This window comes from Taeniopygia guttata, chromosome 3 (genome assembly GCF_048771995.1).
Source record: "Taeniopygia guttata chromosome 3, bTaeGut7.mat, whole genome shotgun sequence".
In the NCBI taxonomy this organism is placed as follows: domain Eukaryota; kingdom Metazoa; phylum Chordata; class Aves; order Passeriformes; family Estrildidae; genus Taeniopygia; species Taeniopygia guttata.
The window spans coordinates 74,490,924-74,506,022 of record NC_133027.1 but is presented as its reverse complement, the minus strand read 5'-3'; the positions used below and the strand labels follow the sequence as shown (position 1 = coordinate 74,506,022).

The following is a 15,099-nucleotide window of genomic DNA, read 5'->3' as shown; positions in this document are numbered from 1 at the left end:
TTAGTGCCCTCAAATGCATTCAAAACACATTATGTATACATAAATATACGTTTTAAATCAAGAGTTTTTTCTGACAAAACTGCATCAGCTTAAGTGCATCAGTTAAACACTACCCTGTCTTCAATAAAAATACCATTTTCAAATCCTTTAATCTAGAAGCAGGTGCTGAAAAAGCTTTCCTGAGGTAGCAGGTGAGCAGACCCTGGTTCTGACAGAGCTACAGTGATCCTCTGAAAATATAAAGTAACCCCTCTGCACAGTGATCATAAAAACACAAAACTGTTTCATATCAGAGACCAGAATAATTTTCTTCAGACATCAAAGTCAGACAAGCATAATTTTCAGAAGTAGATTAAATAGTATTTATTGAGTTTGCAATTTCAGGGGCAAAGCTATTATCTCAGTCCCAGATAATGACACTCTGTGGCATGTGGCCCTTATGTTCTTTCATTTATTCAAGAAATGAACAACAATATGGAACAGCATAAAGAGGGGGGTTGAAAAGACAACCCTATGCTATTTTGAAAAAAAAGGAAGCAAACTGAAGTCTTGCTCTTATTCACAAATACACTTGCCTTCTTGATTAAGCATATGATGCTTTTATGGAAGAACAGACTCACCCTCCTGATGTCTGGGAGAAGGTATGGGATGGCTGATCTGAAATAAAGTAAAACTATGTAGAAAACAGCTTTTCCATATGACCACAATAACAACTAGATGGTTAATACAGACTTCAGACTGCAAGAGGGAAGTACACTTTCTTCTTCGCAAGTCTTTGTGTCTGGACTGATACTGTTGGTGCATATGGTTAAAAAACTACCAAGGGCTGTCTGTAAAATCTTACAGCAGAGGTTGTTTTCATTTTCATCATGTTGACCCTTCTGGACAATTAAAAAAGTCATCACATAATATACATAAAGTTTCATATTTACAGAATAAATGGCAAAAGAGGGAATTACATACAGTGACATTTATGTCCAGACAAAGAGATCCCTTATGAAGACGCAGGGATTATTCACAGCTCCTTTAAGAAAGTCCTTTTCTCTGCACATAAGTCCTTTCATTTTGCAAATGAGAGCCAAGAGGATGTAAGAAATAGACGCTTGCTCTCCCTTACACCATGGTCATGACCTTCAAAGAGGCAGGTTGGAACCTCCTTATCTTTTTCTTTAGTGCCTTTGAAGCTTTGATGCGACAGATTTTGGGCACTGGAGGAAGAGGTTTGGAAGAGGCCTGGACAGTCACAGATTGTCTGACTGAACCTTCAGGCCAGATCAGCTCACTTTCATCCCCCTCATCATAGTCAAGAGCAAGGCTGCTGCTGTTACTGCTGCCATCCCAGTCGCCTTCACTGGACTCACTGTCCCCAAACCGGTTGGCTGTGAAATCGCTGACCTCCCCTTCGCTGGTCTCTGCAATGGTGGAGTGAAAGAGGGAAGCGCACTCTGCAGAGTACTCAGAGTGGTCTGACTCACTTTTGGCACAATCTCCGTGGTGCTGACCCTTGGAGTGACTTCTCATGCTGACAGTGCGTGGGATGCCGGCTCTCCTCGCTGGCTGCCTTGGCGCTCCCAGGCCAAAGCCGTGAGACAGGCTGGCCGGGTGGGCCTTGGCAGAGATCTCCACTGTGGACTGCCACTTGCGCTGCTTCTTCCTGTTGGCTGTGTCTACACAAGCTGCTTCCAGGGAATACAGTGCATTGGCAGAAGCTCCATAGAGCTCTGGCCTGGATGGCACAGTGGGGAGCCTGACCTGCACTGGGAACAAGCTCGTCTCTGAGCATGATCTGCCAGCCATGTCACCAGGATACGAAGGTCTCCGCATGAGGCTTTTCATTCCTTGTGGTCTTTGGAGTTGATTCCACTCAACAGGCAGCTTGGTGGCCCCATGAGAACCTCTCACCTTCTCTATGCAGAAGGCTTGCTTCCCAGGCCGAACGACTTTTTCACTGCTCCTCCTCTTTATCTTCGCTGCCTTTGTTTTGGAGCTGGCAAACTTTACCCGGACTTGATGGGATTCTGCAGGGACAAATTGAGCATGGACAAACTCAGCTCGTGCCACTCGTTCATGACCGCCAGGGTAGGACAACTTGGCATTGCCACACCTTTTGATGGAGAGTTTTTTGGATGGGACAGCTTTAGCATTCCAGGTGTCTGGGCTAGAGTCCTCTTGACACAGTTGCGAGTAGGACAAACTTCGCTCCATGCTGCACTCTGTTTCTTCTGCCATAGGGGAGGCCCTTGCTGCTGACTTGGCAGGATAACAACTATTCACAGCTGATGGCTCTGTGTCAGGCCGAGTGGATGACTGCTTTTCATTCATACAGCTCGTGGTCTCCTGCTGCTTGGCACATTCCCCCTCTGGCACCTCTCTTGACAGATTCCCTTCGGCTTTGTTACTCTCCAGAGAACTCTGTTTATCCAGCTGGCTACTGCTGCTGTTAATTTTCACTCCACCGGTGCTGGGGGTTATAATGAGTCTCTGGTGCATTGCGGCTGGCTGGCTCTTTGGTGAAATCCACTCACTGGCCTCAGCCTGACTGCTCCCTTTGCATCTCGTCAGCTGCAGCAATTTATTGATGTAACCCCCTGGCTTGACCTCAGTGGTTGGCCTAGTTTTAATCAAGCTGGGACCTGTTGTACTAGGCACAGATTTGCTGGGAGGAGCTTGGAAGTCTGATTTTGGGGATGTTCCCACCAGGGAGAAAAGCGGACTTTGTAAAGCCACTGCATGGAGGGGGCTTGGGTAAGGATACACATCAATGCCATTCTTGGAGACCAAGTCATTCTGGAATTTGGGATCCATGCTAAGCAAGTGCAGGTCTCCATTATGGCACAGAGGCAACATGGATTTGGGATCCATTTCTTTCTGAAATCTAGTGTCCGCTGGAACGAGTCTTTCCAAGTCACCTATATGGTGGATGAAAATAAACAACCCAATTAAATCACAGGCAATTACATTCAACCTGGTTCATGCTAGAAGTGTTATATCAGCGAGATGTGATAGCTTTTACTAAAATCAGTAGCATGGATAAAGAAAGTAATTTCAGTCTTCCAAGGCAAATGAATTACTTTAAAGCTTTTATCACCTAAGCATAACAGAATTTAAAATGCCTTTTAATGCCAATAATAAAACTTACCTTTGCAGGAAATTTAAACTGTGCTACTTGGATGAAAGTAAATCTGTGCATATAAAAAAAAGTTCTAAAATGTCACAGACCAGCAGGAACCCAAATAGACAAAAACAAGGGATTATTTTTATTTCTTAGCAGAGAAGCCATAGAAGAATGAACTGAAGAATCTTTATTGTCACAGAGGAAAAAATCTAAGGCTAACTATTCAGGCAAGTGGAAAGTGTAGTTCCTGAAGATGACATTTATAGACAACAACTCCTATTTTGGAGTACAGTCAAGGGTGCTGTAATTTACTCTTGACTGCAGCACCCTCCTCCCAGAAGCATCTCCTGTGCACAGAGAGGAGAGGCTGTCTTCTAGTGCAAAGAAAGGTTGTTCCATCCAGACATATCATTCAACAGAGCACTATGGTGCTGTGTTACTTCTGGGATGAAGAATTCTGGAACCAGTTAGCTTGGATTTCTCTGTACTACAACACAGATTTCAGTGCCAACAAATCCTCAGCTAAGCAATTTCCCGGGTGCTTCATGCTATCATGAAACCCAACCATCACATTCAACCACATCATTCACAAACTATGTGAATAGTCACACGATGACTATCTATGTCCTGTGACAGCCAGCTTTTAAAAGACCACAAAATTCTGAGGTGGTCTGCAGTGTCCTATCTATGCACAGACCTGCCACAGTAAAGGTTATGATGACAGCCTAACAACCTAATTTCATAATGAAAATTCTTTAGAAAATTGTTGGCAGTGTGTAATGCTGTGCTCTTTTGCAAACAAACCAGGAATGAGTCAAAAGCATGTTGTCTTGCAATGTCTCAGCAAGCTTTCTGCTTGCCAATGAAAGAAAAGGCAATAGGTCTGTACTTGTAATTTTCTCTAAGAAGAGGAAAAGAGAAATTTCTTCCCTTCTCCAAATGATAATTTTCTGAAGTAAAATCTTGCTTCACTTCATGCAATGTGGCCAACTTTATAAGAATTATTTCTTCAAGGCTATACCCACTACTACCCCACTACTTTTGTTTTTCACTATGAAGGAAGTAATAGGCTTTAGCCAGGAAGAAGGGCTGAAGGAGGTCTGCAGTCTCTGTCCCACACCCCTGCTCAGTATCCCTTTTTGAGCTAGTCTATATAAAAACAAAAACAAAAACAAAAAACAAGCAGAAAGCCCCTGGAGTCTCAGCAACATGTTTCAAGGAAGGAAAGTTTCTGAGAGAGCAAAATGTCTGCAATCTGAATATGGAAGTCATGGGTCATTAAGCTCAGCTTCATCCCCAGCCTTTGAAAAGCCTTGAGAAGACTTTGCTTTTATGCTGTAATTACTGTCATCCCTTCAGGTGTTTCTACACACATAAGTATAGAATAGGTGGTCTTTGTTTCTGTTCCAAGCAAGCCAGAGGTGAGTTAAGCTCAGGTCAAGCAGCTGTGGCAATTATGCCAGAGTAGCACAGTACCTGAAATGATGTACCCTATAGTTTCCCTGTTTCTATAATGGAACTGCTACCCATCTTGCTGGATCACTCTAACATCAGATTGCTTTGAGGCTATGGAAGAAGCCATGATAAGAAGTGATATGATGTCACTTTACAGATGGTGAACAAGAGAGCTGGAATTGTCCATTTCATTGAAAGTATGATGCAAATTCATGGCTGATCCACTTTAAGATTCAAGACTGCTGTCAATAAACTTTTGGCATTTGTTGTCCCTAACTGTACCTCATAAGTTATGAAAAAGAGTCATTGTGTGAGTCAACATTAATTTGTGTAAATAGGGAATTTTGAATTAATTGAAATCTTTTATACATCCCTGCACTTTAACACAAGGTATTTCAAATACTGAAATTTTAAAAAAATATCTCAACAGTCTTTATAATTTTATCTCATACACTACAGTATATTTCCGTTTCTAAATGCATAGGTCCTTGTATTTGTTACTGTCTCATCCACATATTTTTATTGATTCATTCTAGTATTTGTTACTGTTTAAAAGTATCTGGAGTATGGAGACATGGGGAAGTGGGACAGTAAATGGTTTGGCTCTGTGGTTTTGATCCACTCTCACTTTGTGTATTGAAAATGAGAACTATATATTGATTACACATGACTAAACAAGGTCCTAAGAGCAATAACCAGGAATCTGCCCTTCTCAAGAGAAGTTCTGCTATCAATTACCTGTGGAAACTGGCCTTGGTCTGGACCTGGCAGGAGTCCCAGAAACATCTCTGCTAGCTGCAGTCCAACATCCATCGCTGATATAGGTTCCCTGCTGCTGGAAGCTGGTGGTGTGCACAGTAGTTTCATCTGCAGACTTGGGTCGGTAATCAAACACACTGAGCCTTGCTTTAGGGTGTTGAGAGCTGTGTAAGAGACTGGTGTGGGAGGAGGAGATAGACTCACTGTACACAGAGGTGCAAGAATTGGACAGTGAGCAAGAACCACCATCACTCAGGTCATAGAATCCTGCAGAGTTAAAATAAATAGGATATTTCATATTTACAGCAACTAAACATACTCTGTAGAAGAAAAGTGCAGAGAATAAAATAAATCTTCATTTGCTATGTGCCACAAGCCTAAATATATGATAATTTATTAAGGTAACATCAGCAGAGGTATACTTGAATTCAACCAACCTTTACTAGGCTTCTGCATATTTACTTAGGCCCTGAGCCAGCTTGACACACACATGCCTGCTTAGTTTTGAGGGTGAGATGAGATGAAGTGCTGCATCATCATGCCCAGTTCTTCACTGGGGAATGTCTTTGGGGATTATGATGCAACTGGTGTAAGACAGGGACCTCTGACACTGTTGTAACTTGTACCAGCTGCATACAAGCATGGATTGGATGGAGCAAAACTAGCCTGTGATCAGAGCTGCCAAATCTATGATGGCTGGAATGCATAAGGGCAGAGAATGGAGACTATCTTCTCTCTCCAGGTATTGAGATATTTACCAGTAATTGTGAAAGCATTAAAAAAGGCTTTGTATAAATTCAAGGTAGGAAATTTTATTATTTCTCTCTATAGCAGAGAAGGAATATTTTCTTTTGAACTATGCGCATGTGCCTAAATGCACAACTCCTGAACTTAAACACACAACAGAAACTTGCACTTTTTACATGCTCTCTAAGTACTGGGCTACAAATCTTTATGCTGTATTCAAGAAAAAAAAAAAAATCTCCTTTTGTCACTGAAGACTTGAGGCTTTGCAAAAATTCTGTTTAGAAGAACTACTTTCATTGTCTCTGACTAGATAACAGAAAACCGGTTTTGACAGACATCCTAGCTATAAATGTCTCCAGTACAGCTCTCTCTATGAATCAGACCAGAAACCTGATACTCAGTATCTTTCTGTCCATGAGAGCTTTACTCTCTTGGCATAGTTTTCCTCAGTGTCTTTTAATAATCCTGTTTTGCTTCTACATAAATTCATTTGACAGGAGCACTGCAATCATGATTTTAAAAGCCATAGTGAGGTTTAGAACCCTTCCTGGATTCAAACAGAGTGTTGATATTGATGTTGGCCTCCACTTCTTTTTAGTATTCTAGCCATTTTACCAATGGTCATTCTACACTGCACAAAGTAATTAATAAGTAAATCTGTCTCCTTCTCCTTTCATGTGTGGCTACAAGGTTAAGTAAAAAAAAATAAATAACCCAGAAAGAATACTGCTTGAATAAGAGAGCATTTTCCAACTAAATAAACTTCACAGGAAAAGTCCTAGCAGCTCTGTGAGCCCACTCTGTGCCAGATGACTATTATCCATGTTGGCCATGGGGCACTGTTTCTGCCCAAATAATACAGACAGTTTTGCTCAGCAGTTGACACTCTTCAATTCTACTAGCACCATACTCTTGGGAATAAATAGCCAAGTGCACATTACCTGAGCTGGGCCGGCTGTCACTATCCAAGTATTCACTGGAGGTCTTACTGACGTCCAACTTCAGCTCACTTATTCGCTGGTCTAGCTGATCCAGGTGGCTTTTCAAGCCGACATCCTGTCTCCTCAAACGAGACTAAATCAATGGAAGAAGGAGGAAATGAAGAATAATCACAGTTAGAATCTCAGCAGCAATACATGAATTCAGGCCATCTATGCCAGCAAGTTTCTATTCTCATGAAGTGTTTTCCTTAGCTAAGGACTGTTACAGTCAGCTCTCTGTAACGAAACTGACCTGATGGACAAGGACAAAACATTTTGTTTCTTAGTATATATTGTCTTCTGCCCAGCTAAACATGTTCTCAAGACTCACTCTGAAGATACTTATTTTAATTTTTGGCTTTCTTGTTAGACCCATGGCAGGAACTGTATCTCTAAATACGACAGAAATCTTTTAACTTATTAACATATCCTTATTGCACTGCACTTTGCCATATGCTGCCTCTGAGCAGAAGAGGGGATAAACATTATGGATTGTCTGCATGAACTCTTAAGATCTGCCAGATGAAAGGAAACCACTGTGGCTGAGGTATCTTATTGCCCTACCGAGTAAAGGCAGCATGCCCACTCCAGTAAAACCCTCGGCTTTGATGACACATCTTTATAGTTGAAAGGATGCACTGCAAGAATTGTGACATCTATTTTACTGCAGGTTTTCCCTGCTTGTCTTGTGGCCAGATATCTCCATCCATTTCCTGGAAGGAGAAGGTATTTGAATATGGTGGGGAAATTACTGTATTTAAAATAAATGGTGTTTCAAGCTTGTGAATAATCTTTCAGAAGCTAGCAACTAGATCTGTTGCCTACTGCAATAATTGACTAGGCTGATCTGAGGTAACAACTCCTGCAGCTGCTGCCCCAATATTTATGCCATCAGCTTGGCAAGGCAGATGGCCATGGTGTGAGGTACCAGCCAAAGAACCACAGCTGGTTTCTGTCACAAACTTCTCACGTGGCACCTGGCAAATTATCTAAAGCCCTGCATTATTTAGGCTGCTTCTAATTATATCACACCTCACCATCCATCCTACAGTACTTTATAGAAAGGTGGTCTCTTGAAGCTACTTTATAGAAAGGTGGTCTCTTGAAGCTGGTTGTAAAGTTGTGCTCAAAGCCCTCGAGTGGATGGGTTTCCACTCAGTAATGGTAAGAAAAACATTATTAAGATGCTTCTTTATGTGTACATTTAATATTTAAAAACACAAGTGGCAGTTCTAGCAGCATTTCCAACCTCAAATATATAAAAATAAAAAATCTAGGTCCCTTGAACCAATTAAAGTATCTTAAAATTAAGTGACATGCTGAAAATCAAGATCAGTATGTGCATGTTTTTGCCTCCTTCCTTTTGTATGAGTTATCCAGCTTTTAACATTTGCATAGCTTTCTCCATAGCTATAAATACTAAAAGAAAAGAAAGATAAGATCTTAAGGTAATTAGTAAACTATTAGAAACCTAAGGAAAAAACCCACAGATGCTCTGAGTTTCACAAGAGAACTCTTGAGGCTGGTGATGCTGCTGAGAAGAAAAAAAAAATCTATTTTTAGCATGCTTTTAAAGAGGACTGGAGGAACATATAAGACACAAGAAATAAAGCCCCTTTTTGTTAAAAGTCACACATCTAGAAAGGTTTAAACTCGAGAGGCTCATTACTGCGTTCTAGGGAAATCCATAGTGATTTTCCCTCTTCCTGTTTCACATAAAGAAAAAAGAAGGGAAGAAATGGATAATAAAGGAGATTTTCAATTCCATCTGAATGATGAATGTATGACCTTCTCAGTACTTTATTTAGTGGTAAAAAAGCAAAACCATGCCGTGCCTTCTTCAATCCCAGCTACTCAGGAAATCACAAAGTTTTGTTTCCATGGCTGGAATTAATTGCTTAATGATTAATGTTTTGCCAGCCAATCCCTCAGTCTGTGGTTTCTGATTAATGACAGAGAGGCCACAAGGCTCTCAGGTATTCAAACATTATTTATTATACCTCCAGGTTCTGTCTGCGCTTTCACAGCATTTTAACCAACACACATGATTTACATCATCGTTTTTAACCCTTTTATGGTGCCTCACACCACTCGGTTTTCATGTTTCCAGCCACTGACCCAGCTTTGATCTTTCAGTTAACTACTTCTGCACTCTAAGAAGAGAGGCATTCCTCAAACCATTTGGATAAGAATGACTTTTCCGGTGTGTTTGTTTCAAGCTGTTATTGCTCCAATACCCACACTGGGCAGCACTCAAAACAGTAACCTCTAAATACACTCTTTCTCTATTCACAACATGAATTTTCATGTGACAAAACCTCACATTGCTTTGGGCAATGCAGCTGTGAAGACTTCTGGACACTGCACAGTATGGGACCAAACTTTCCCAATCAACATGTGCTATCAATAGACTACAGTTTTGGGGAGGCAAATCTGGAGTATCTTCATACCACTGATTTTTCTAAAGGAAGAACACTCTCTGAAAAGCAGGTTCCTTTACACCAACACAAGTGGGCCCCCCAAATCAAGGCACCAAAACCCACTGGTCATACTTGACTATTCTTCTCAACTATTAATCTCTTCAAAGTCAAAGGGGAGCTCTTCACACTTCTTGGTTGTAGATTAGCATTCTATAATTCTATTAATCTGACTTCCTTCTGGAATGCAAAAAACATAGCATTCTTTTCTAGTCTGGGTCTTTTTGCAACCAATGGTGCAAAGCAGCCAGTTTCAAAGGGAAAGTACTATAATCTATCCCAGACAGTTGTTATAGAGCAAGATAAATTCCTTACAGAAGGACCTCTTTCTCTCAGCTGACAAAATTTTGTTATTAAAAAAGAAAAATAAAATCCCTGATTTAAAAGATGTTTTCTTCTATTTTTTTTTATTATCTAAAGAGGAGAAAAATCAGTGTAAAACACAGGGTACCGAGTGTTTGTTTTTATCTCTTCAGTATAATGTGTCCCTTCTCACATTTTTATAACATCATAAATCACCTGAAAGTTTGCAAAACAAAATAATCAGATTTAAATAAAATGAAATAAGGTTTATAAATATGTCCTCTGAGGAAAGAGCTGAGAACATAGTGAATGTTGCAGCCTTCAATATCCACCTACACTGACAGCAATCATAGATTTCTTCCTTTGCATTAGCCTGAATTTGCATCTATTTCCTCTTTGTCACCATGATACAGTTTGGCTAAGAGAAGTTTAGCACCTTCAGGATCTCTGAGAGTGGGTGGCATCACTTAACTTGGCTCCTCTTCTGCTACAGAATTGACCCCACCTGTACTATAGCAATTTGCAGTTGCCAGAAAAGACTTCAGCCACCAAAAAGAGTCACTGGTTAGGGCAAAAAAGGGTATGACTGTTAGACGTAGCAGATTGCCTAGAAGGCCAGCTGATCACTGCCTCTGCTAAGTGCTGTTGGGGAAGAGACTGAGATTGTGGAATGGCATGCACAAGTGGTGCCTAATTGATGGCTCTGCTCTATTATTTCCACTAGTCACACTCAAATCCTTAAGGTTTCTGCCTCTGCTCTCCTGTTTCTCACCCTAGCATTATAGGAGAAGCCTGGCTTGACTTTTTATCTGCTTTGTTTCCATTGCTAAGATGCCTTGAGACACTTTCAGCTGACACAGCTCTCTCATTTTATGTTGTGAGGACAAAACTTTTTATGAATTAAACTGTGACCACACTAAAGCTCAGAGCTACAGTCCTCCTTGAAATCTGGAGCAAGGTGCACTGCAAGGAAAAGTTACATTTACACTGTTAACGAGTTTCTCAATCTGAGAGTTTATAGAGCAGCAATCACATACTGTACCCTCCATGAGCCAACAAGAACAGCTGCTGTTGTTGCTGAAGACATATCATTCCTTGAGCAATGCTGTGCTTTGCATTTTCTGTTTTCAGTTTTAACTTCCTTTTAATTTCCTGCAATCATGAACAGAACTTTCATAGGTTTTAAGTGCAATACACTGCTCATGAGTATCTGGGAAAGTTTTCAGCCTGTGGTCACTGAGATTCTAGATCTGTGAACTACTTCTAAAATGACTGTGAAAAGCCTGTTTTCAACTGGGTTTACTTAGCTATTAAGGAAATTCGAGGTATGCACCTCTACTCAGATACACATCTGCTATTTGCAGGGGGATAAAACCAATAAAGCTACCAGGAGGCCTGAGCAGTACAGTTTGAAAAGCCTCCAGCAGCCATGGGTCAATCAGAAGAGCTCTGTATTACTATTTTAAGCACTCACACAACTGTATTTTTGCTGAAGAACCTGTACCTGGATTTATGTACTTCTGAGTCATTCTTCTGAAGCTTTATGAACACTTCCCTCCCAGGCATCCCAAGAGACACGTTTCCTATAATTGCACTGGCACCTACCGGTGAAATCCGTCCCTCTCTGGAGGTGTGCAGAGTTATTCTTGAGTCCACTCCACTCCCGCATTTCTAAAGGGCAGCAATTAAAGGGCAGTCTTTTTTACCTTCTATTTTAGTGGCTAGTTTCTCCCACATTCTTGGAAAGCCTTGTAAGGTGCAAGTAAAATCCTGACAAATTAATCTTCTATTTTAGTATTTTATTTGAAAAATATTATGACAAACGAGTAATTATAGCACAACAGCTGACACGAAAAGAAGTACAGTCACTATGATCAGAGCTCTGTGTGATTCTGTTACCCCGCTGGCCTCAAACAGGCAATAAATGCCTTCAATTCTTTTGCTCAATTAAAAAAAAAAAAAAAGTAGAGCCATTAGTTAACACTATCAATGATGGGTAATCTAGTGGCTGGCTGTCCACTTGTCTTGTATTTTCTTAATTTAATCACGATATGCCCGCTGCTGTGTCTTCACAGAGTGGTGGCGAGGTTTCCCTGAAGGTTAAAGCCCATTTTATCCTGAGATGCCGCCGGAGAAAGCTGCCTTTGGGAAGTGAATAACCGTTCTGTTCTCACACCTGATGGATAACTGACGGCCAAGACTTGCACCAGTACAGCGAGGGAAAGGATTCTGAATTAAGTCTGAGTTTACTGAAGTGTGTAATTGCCTATACTAGAGATTAAAGCCCTTTACCCTTTGATTATTGTCTCACACATAAAACGCGTTTCAGCTACAATTCAGAATTGTTTTTTAGTTTCCAAAAAAAAACCAAAAAAAAAAAAACCACCAAAAAACACCCAAAAAAACCAACCACCTGTGTAAGTGGCCGGTGCAGCACTTCAAATACAAGGTCTGGCACTCAGTTATTCTTCCCTTTTGATCACGCAATCTGTGGAAAGAACAAAGTACTCCCGTCCCACGAAACGCTTCCTGGCAGATCGACTCCCACTGGCGCAGAGCCGCGCGGGCACACAGCGGTGCGCGCTCACAGCTGGAGGCGCAGAGGTGTGCGCGCACACACCCACCCAAACCCCCGGGCGCTTATGCAGGTGTATCTCAGCCCGCGAGCCTCTTGATCTCCTATGCAAACGGCTGCTGCCATGGAGAGCCGAGCGCTGTATTACTGAAGTTAATCATCGCCTACTCCTCGGGCCCGCTGAGCGGTGCCGGGTTAACAACTTCTCCCCAGCGCTCCCGCTGGCACGGCGCCCGCCGCCAGCGCTGCCCGCTCCGGGCGAGCCCCGCCTGAGCCGCGGCAGCGCCCGCCCGCCCGCTACAGCGGCGGTGGCGGGGCGAGCCCCGGCCGCCCCCGGCCCGGCCGCCCGCCCCTGCCCGCGGAGGAACCGCGGCCGGCGGGGCGGCACCGCGCAGGGGCCGCAGCCGCAGCGCCCTGCCTCCCCCGGTGCCGAAGGGGAGCCGGGTATCTGACAGCCCAGGGGCGCTTCCGTCCGCCCGCGCTCGGCACTGCGGCTGGGCTCACGGAGCCGGGCAGCGGGGCAGCGGCGCGTCCCGTCCACTGCAGTCCCTTACCAGCTGCTCCTTCAAGGCTGAGAGGGTGACCTCCAGACGGTGCTCCTTGCTGTGGGCGGACAGGGGCTGCTGCTCTCCGCCCACCGCCGGCCGCTGCGGCATGGCCAGGGCGGCCCGCACCAGCTCCCGCTGCTTCTCCCGAAGCACCTGGAGCTCCTGGAGGCCGGCGAGGGCCGCCTGCAGCCTCTCGCCCACCCGGCCGCGATCCCAGCCGCCCGGCCGTGGGGCGCCCAGCAGCATCGTCAGGGCTGGGCCGCGACACCGGCCATGGCAGGGGGGCGGCGGGGAGGATGCGGGGCTGCTCCCGGCCCGGGCCGTGCCTGCGCTGAGGTCCCTTCGCCCCCCTCCGCCGCTGGCACCGGAGAGAGTGAAGCGGGGCCGTAGCGGCTCCGGCGGTTTTGGAGGAGAGGTGGGGACGGGGGAGGGAGAGAGGGAGGGCGGGAGCGAAGGGAAGCGGCTGCAGCTCCAGGCAGTGCCGGGGCCACCTCTCGGGTGGATACGCGGGGCGAGGAGCCAGTACCCAGCGCTCCCTCCGCCCCGCGCGGGGGCGGCTCCTGCCTGCCCCATCCCCGTCCCTGCCTCTGCCCGGGGGGCTGCTTTCCCCTCGTCCTCCGCCCCAGCAGCGAAAAGGGATAGGGTGCCCGCCCTCTCCCGGCAGAGACAGGGACCCGCGAACCGGCACAGAGCGCCGGGGTGAGAGCGCCCATTCCGTTCGGGAGCGAGCGCCGGGGATGCTGCGGAGACCGGAGCCGAGCCGGTCGTCCTGTTGCTGCCGCGTGGAAATTCAAGTGATGCGAGGATATGGTGCGAAGAGCGTTCGCGGGTACAGCAACGCTTCCCTCGCAAGAACGTGGAGCTTGTAACTCTGTCCCTTCTCCTGGCTAGTGGTGCCTCCTGCCAGGCACAGGCACAGCGCTGGCACTCATCTTGCTCTCCAGAAACCGACCCATCTGGGATCTCACTGCACAAGTTCCCTGTCTTGTACTGACTTGTTGATTCTCACTTTGGAAGCAGGGCAGAATTCTGTCTTGTGAGGTCAAGATGCAGTTCATTCTCCCCTAAAGTCATTTGAAGGGCTCAGGAATGGGACATGAAAATACATTTGGCCATGGAAATTCAATACTATGATGCTGTTGCTACCAAGAAATGCCAGCATTTAAAGTTCCCAAGACTGGCAGCTGCAGCTTCTTCAGAGGTAGCTGCTTAGCAGGCAGCAAAGACAGAATGCATAATCTGTAGTGATGCAGTAGGGGACAAGAAGCCCTGATAGCAAGAGTCTGATGAACACAGTAGAGACTATGCTATATAAGGAGACATAATTTTTCCGCTGCCTACACAGAAATAGGAAGCATCTACAAATCCCAAGATCCCTGTGTGCCACACTCTTGATTGACATAATGTCAGGGAAGGTGTATTATTCTCCATGAAGCAGACATCACATGCAAAGCCCATCTGTCCATGGTTATCCTACTTTCAATCTCTGGTGTATCTTTAAAAGCTAGCACCTCTAATTTGAGTGCTACTTGCCTTGTGCTGGGATAGGAGTTGGGTGAGTGGGAACCAGTTGCTCTGTCATCTGTTTGTCAGGTAGTGTCTTCTCAACACCACGCGTGGGTGGCTGTGTCCACCACTGAGACTGCAGCCAGCTTATCTTTTCCTGTACCAGTCTCCAGCTTTAGGACTGTTAGAAGTACTAAAGGAATGCCAAATCCACCTCCAGCTGGGGGCAGAGGGGCAAATTATTCACGTGTTTGTTCAGAGTCCTGTGCAATACATTTGATTGTCTCAGTAAGACCCAAGTCTTGCTTTCATTGTGTCATTTTCAACAGTTTTCCTGTAACTTGAAGATTTGAGAACAATATTTACCTTGCGAAGTTGAGCTTGTCAGAAGGGGTCCTGAGACTACTCTGTCCTACTCTGGCCAATTGTGTAGGAATATTCACAAATGTCTCCAGCTGCAGATGGAACAAGAATGACTGGTGGTCATACAGTTCTTAGTTAAAGTGCATATGTAGTATGACTTGTATGACATCATCTTAGTCATGTTTTTTATTGTTGTTGTTTTGGTTTGGTTTTTTTTTTTTTCTCTGTAATGAATACTTTTGCTTTTTTTCCTTACCCATTCTTCTCATGG

The 15,099-nt window shown here is 44.3% G+C and overlaps 1 protein-coding gene across 1 annotated transcript; it reads right to left on the bottom strand.

The window, feature by feature from the left end:
• Positions 1-338: 338 nt before the first annotated feature.
• On the bottom strand, positions 339-13,563 carry DACT2 (dishevelled binding antagonist of beta catenin 2). The gene is made up of 4 exons (XM_030268356.4): positions 12,966-13,563; positions 7,018-7,150; positions 5,309-5,596; positions 339-2,909 (listed from the first exon to the last, which is right to left on the bottom strand). The coding sequence occupies exons 1-4, from the start codon at positions 13,530-13,532 to the stop codon at positions 1,114-1,116; spliced, it is 2,784 nt and encodes a 927-aa protein (XP_030124216.4). The 5' UTR covers positions 13,533-13,563; the 3' UTR covers positions 339-1,113.
• Between the last annotated feature and the right edge of the window lie 1,536 nt (positions 13,564-15,099).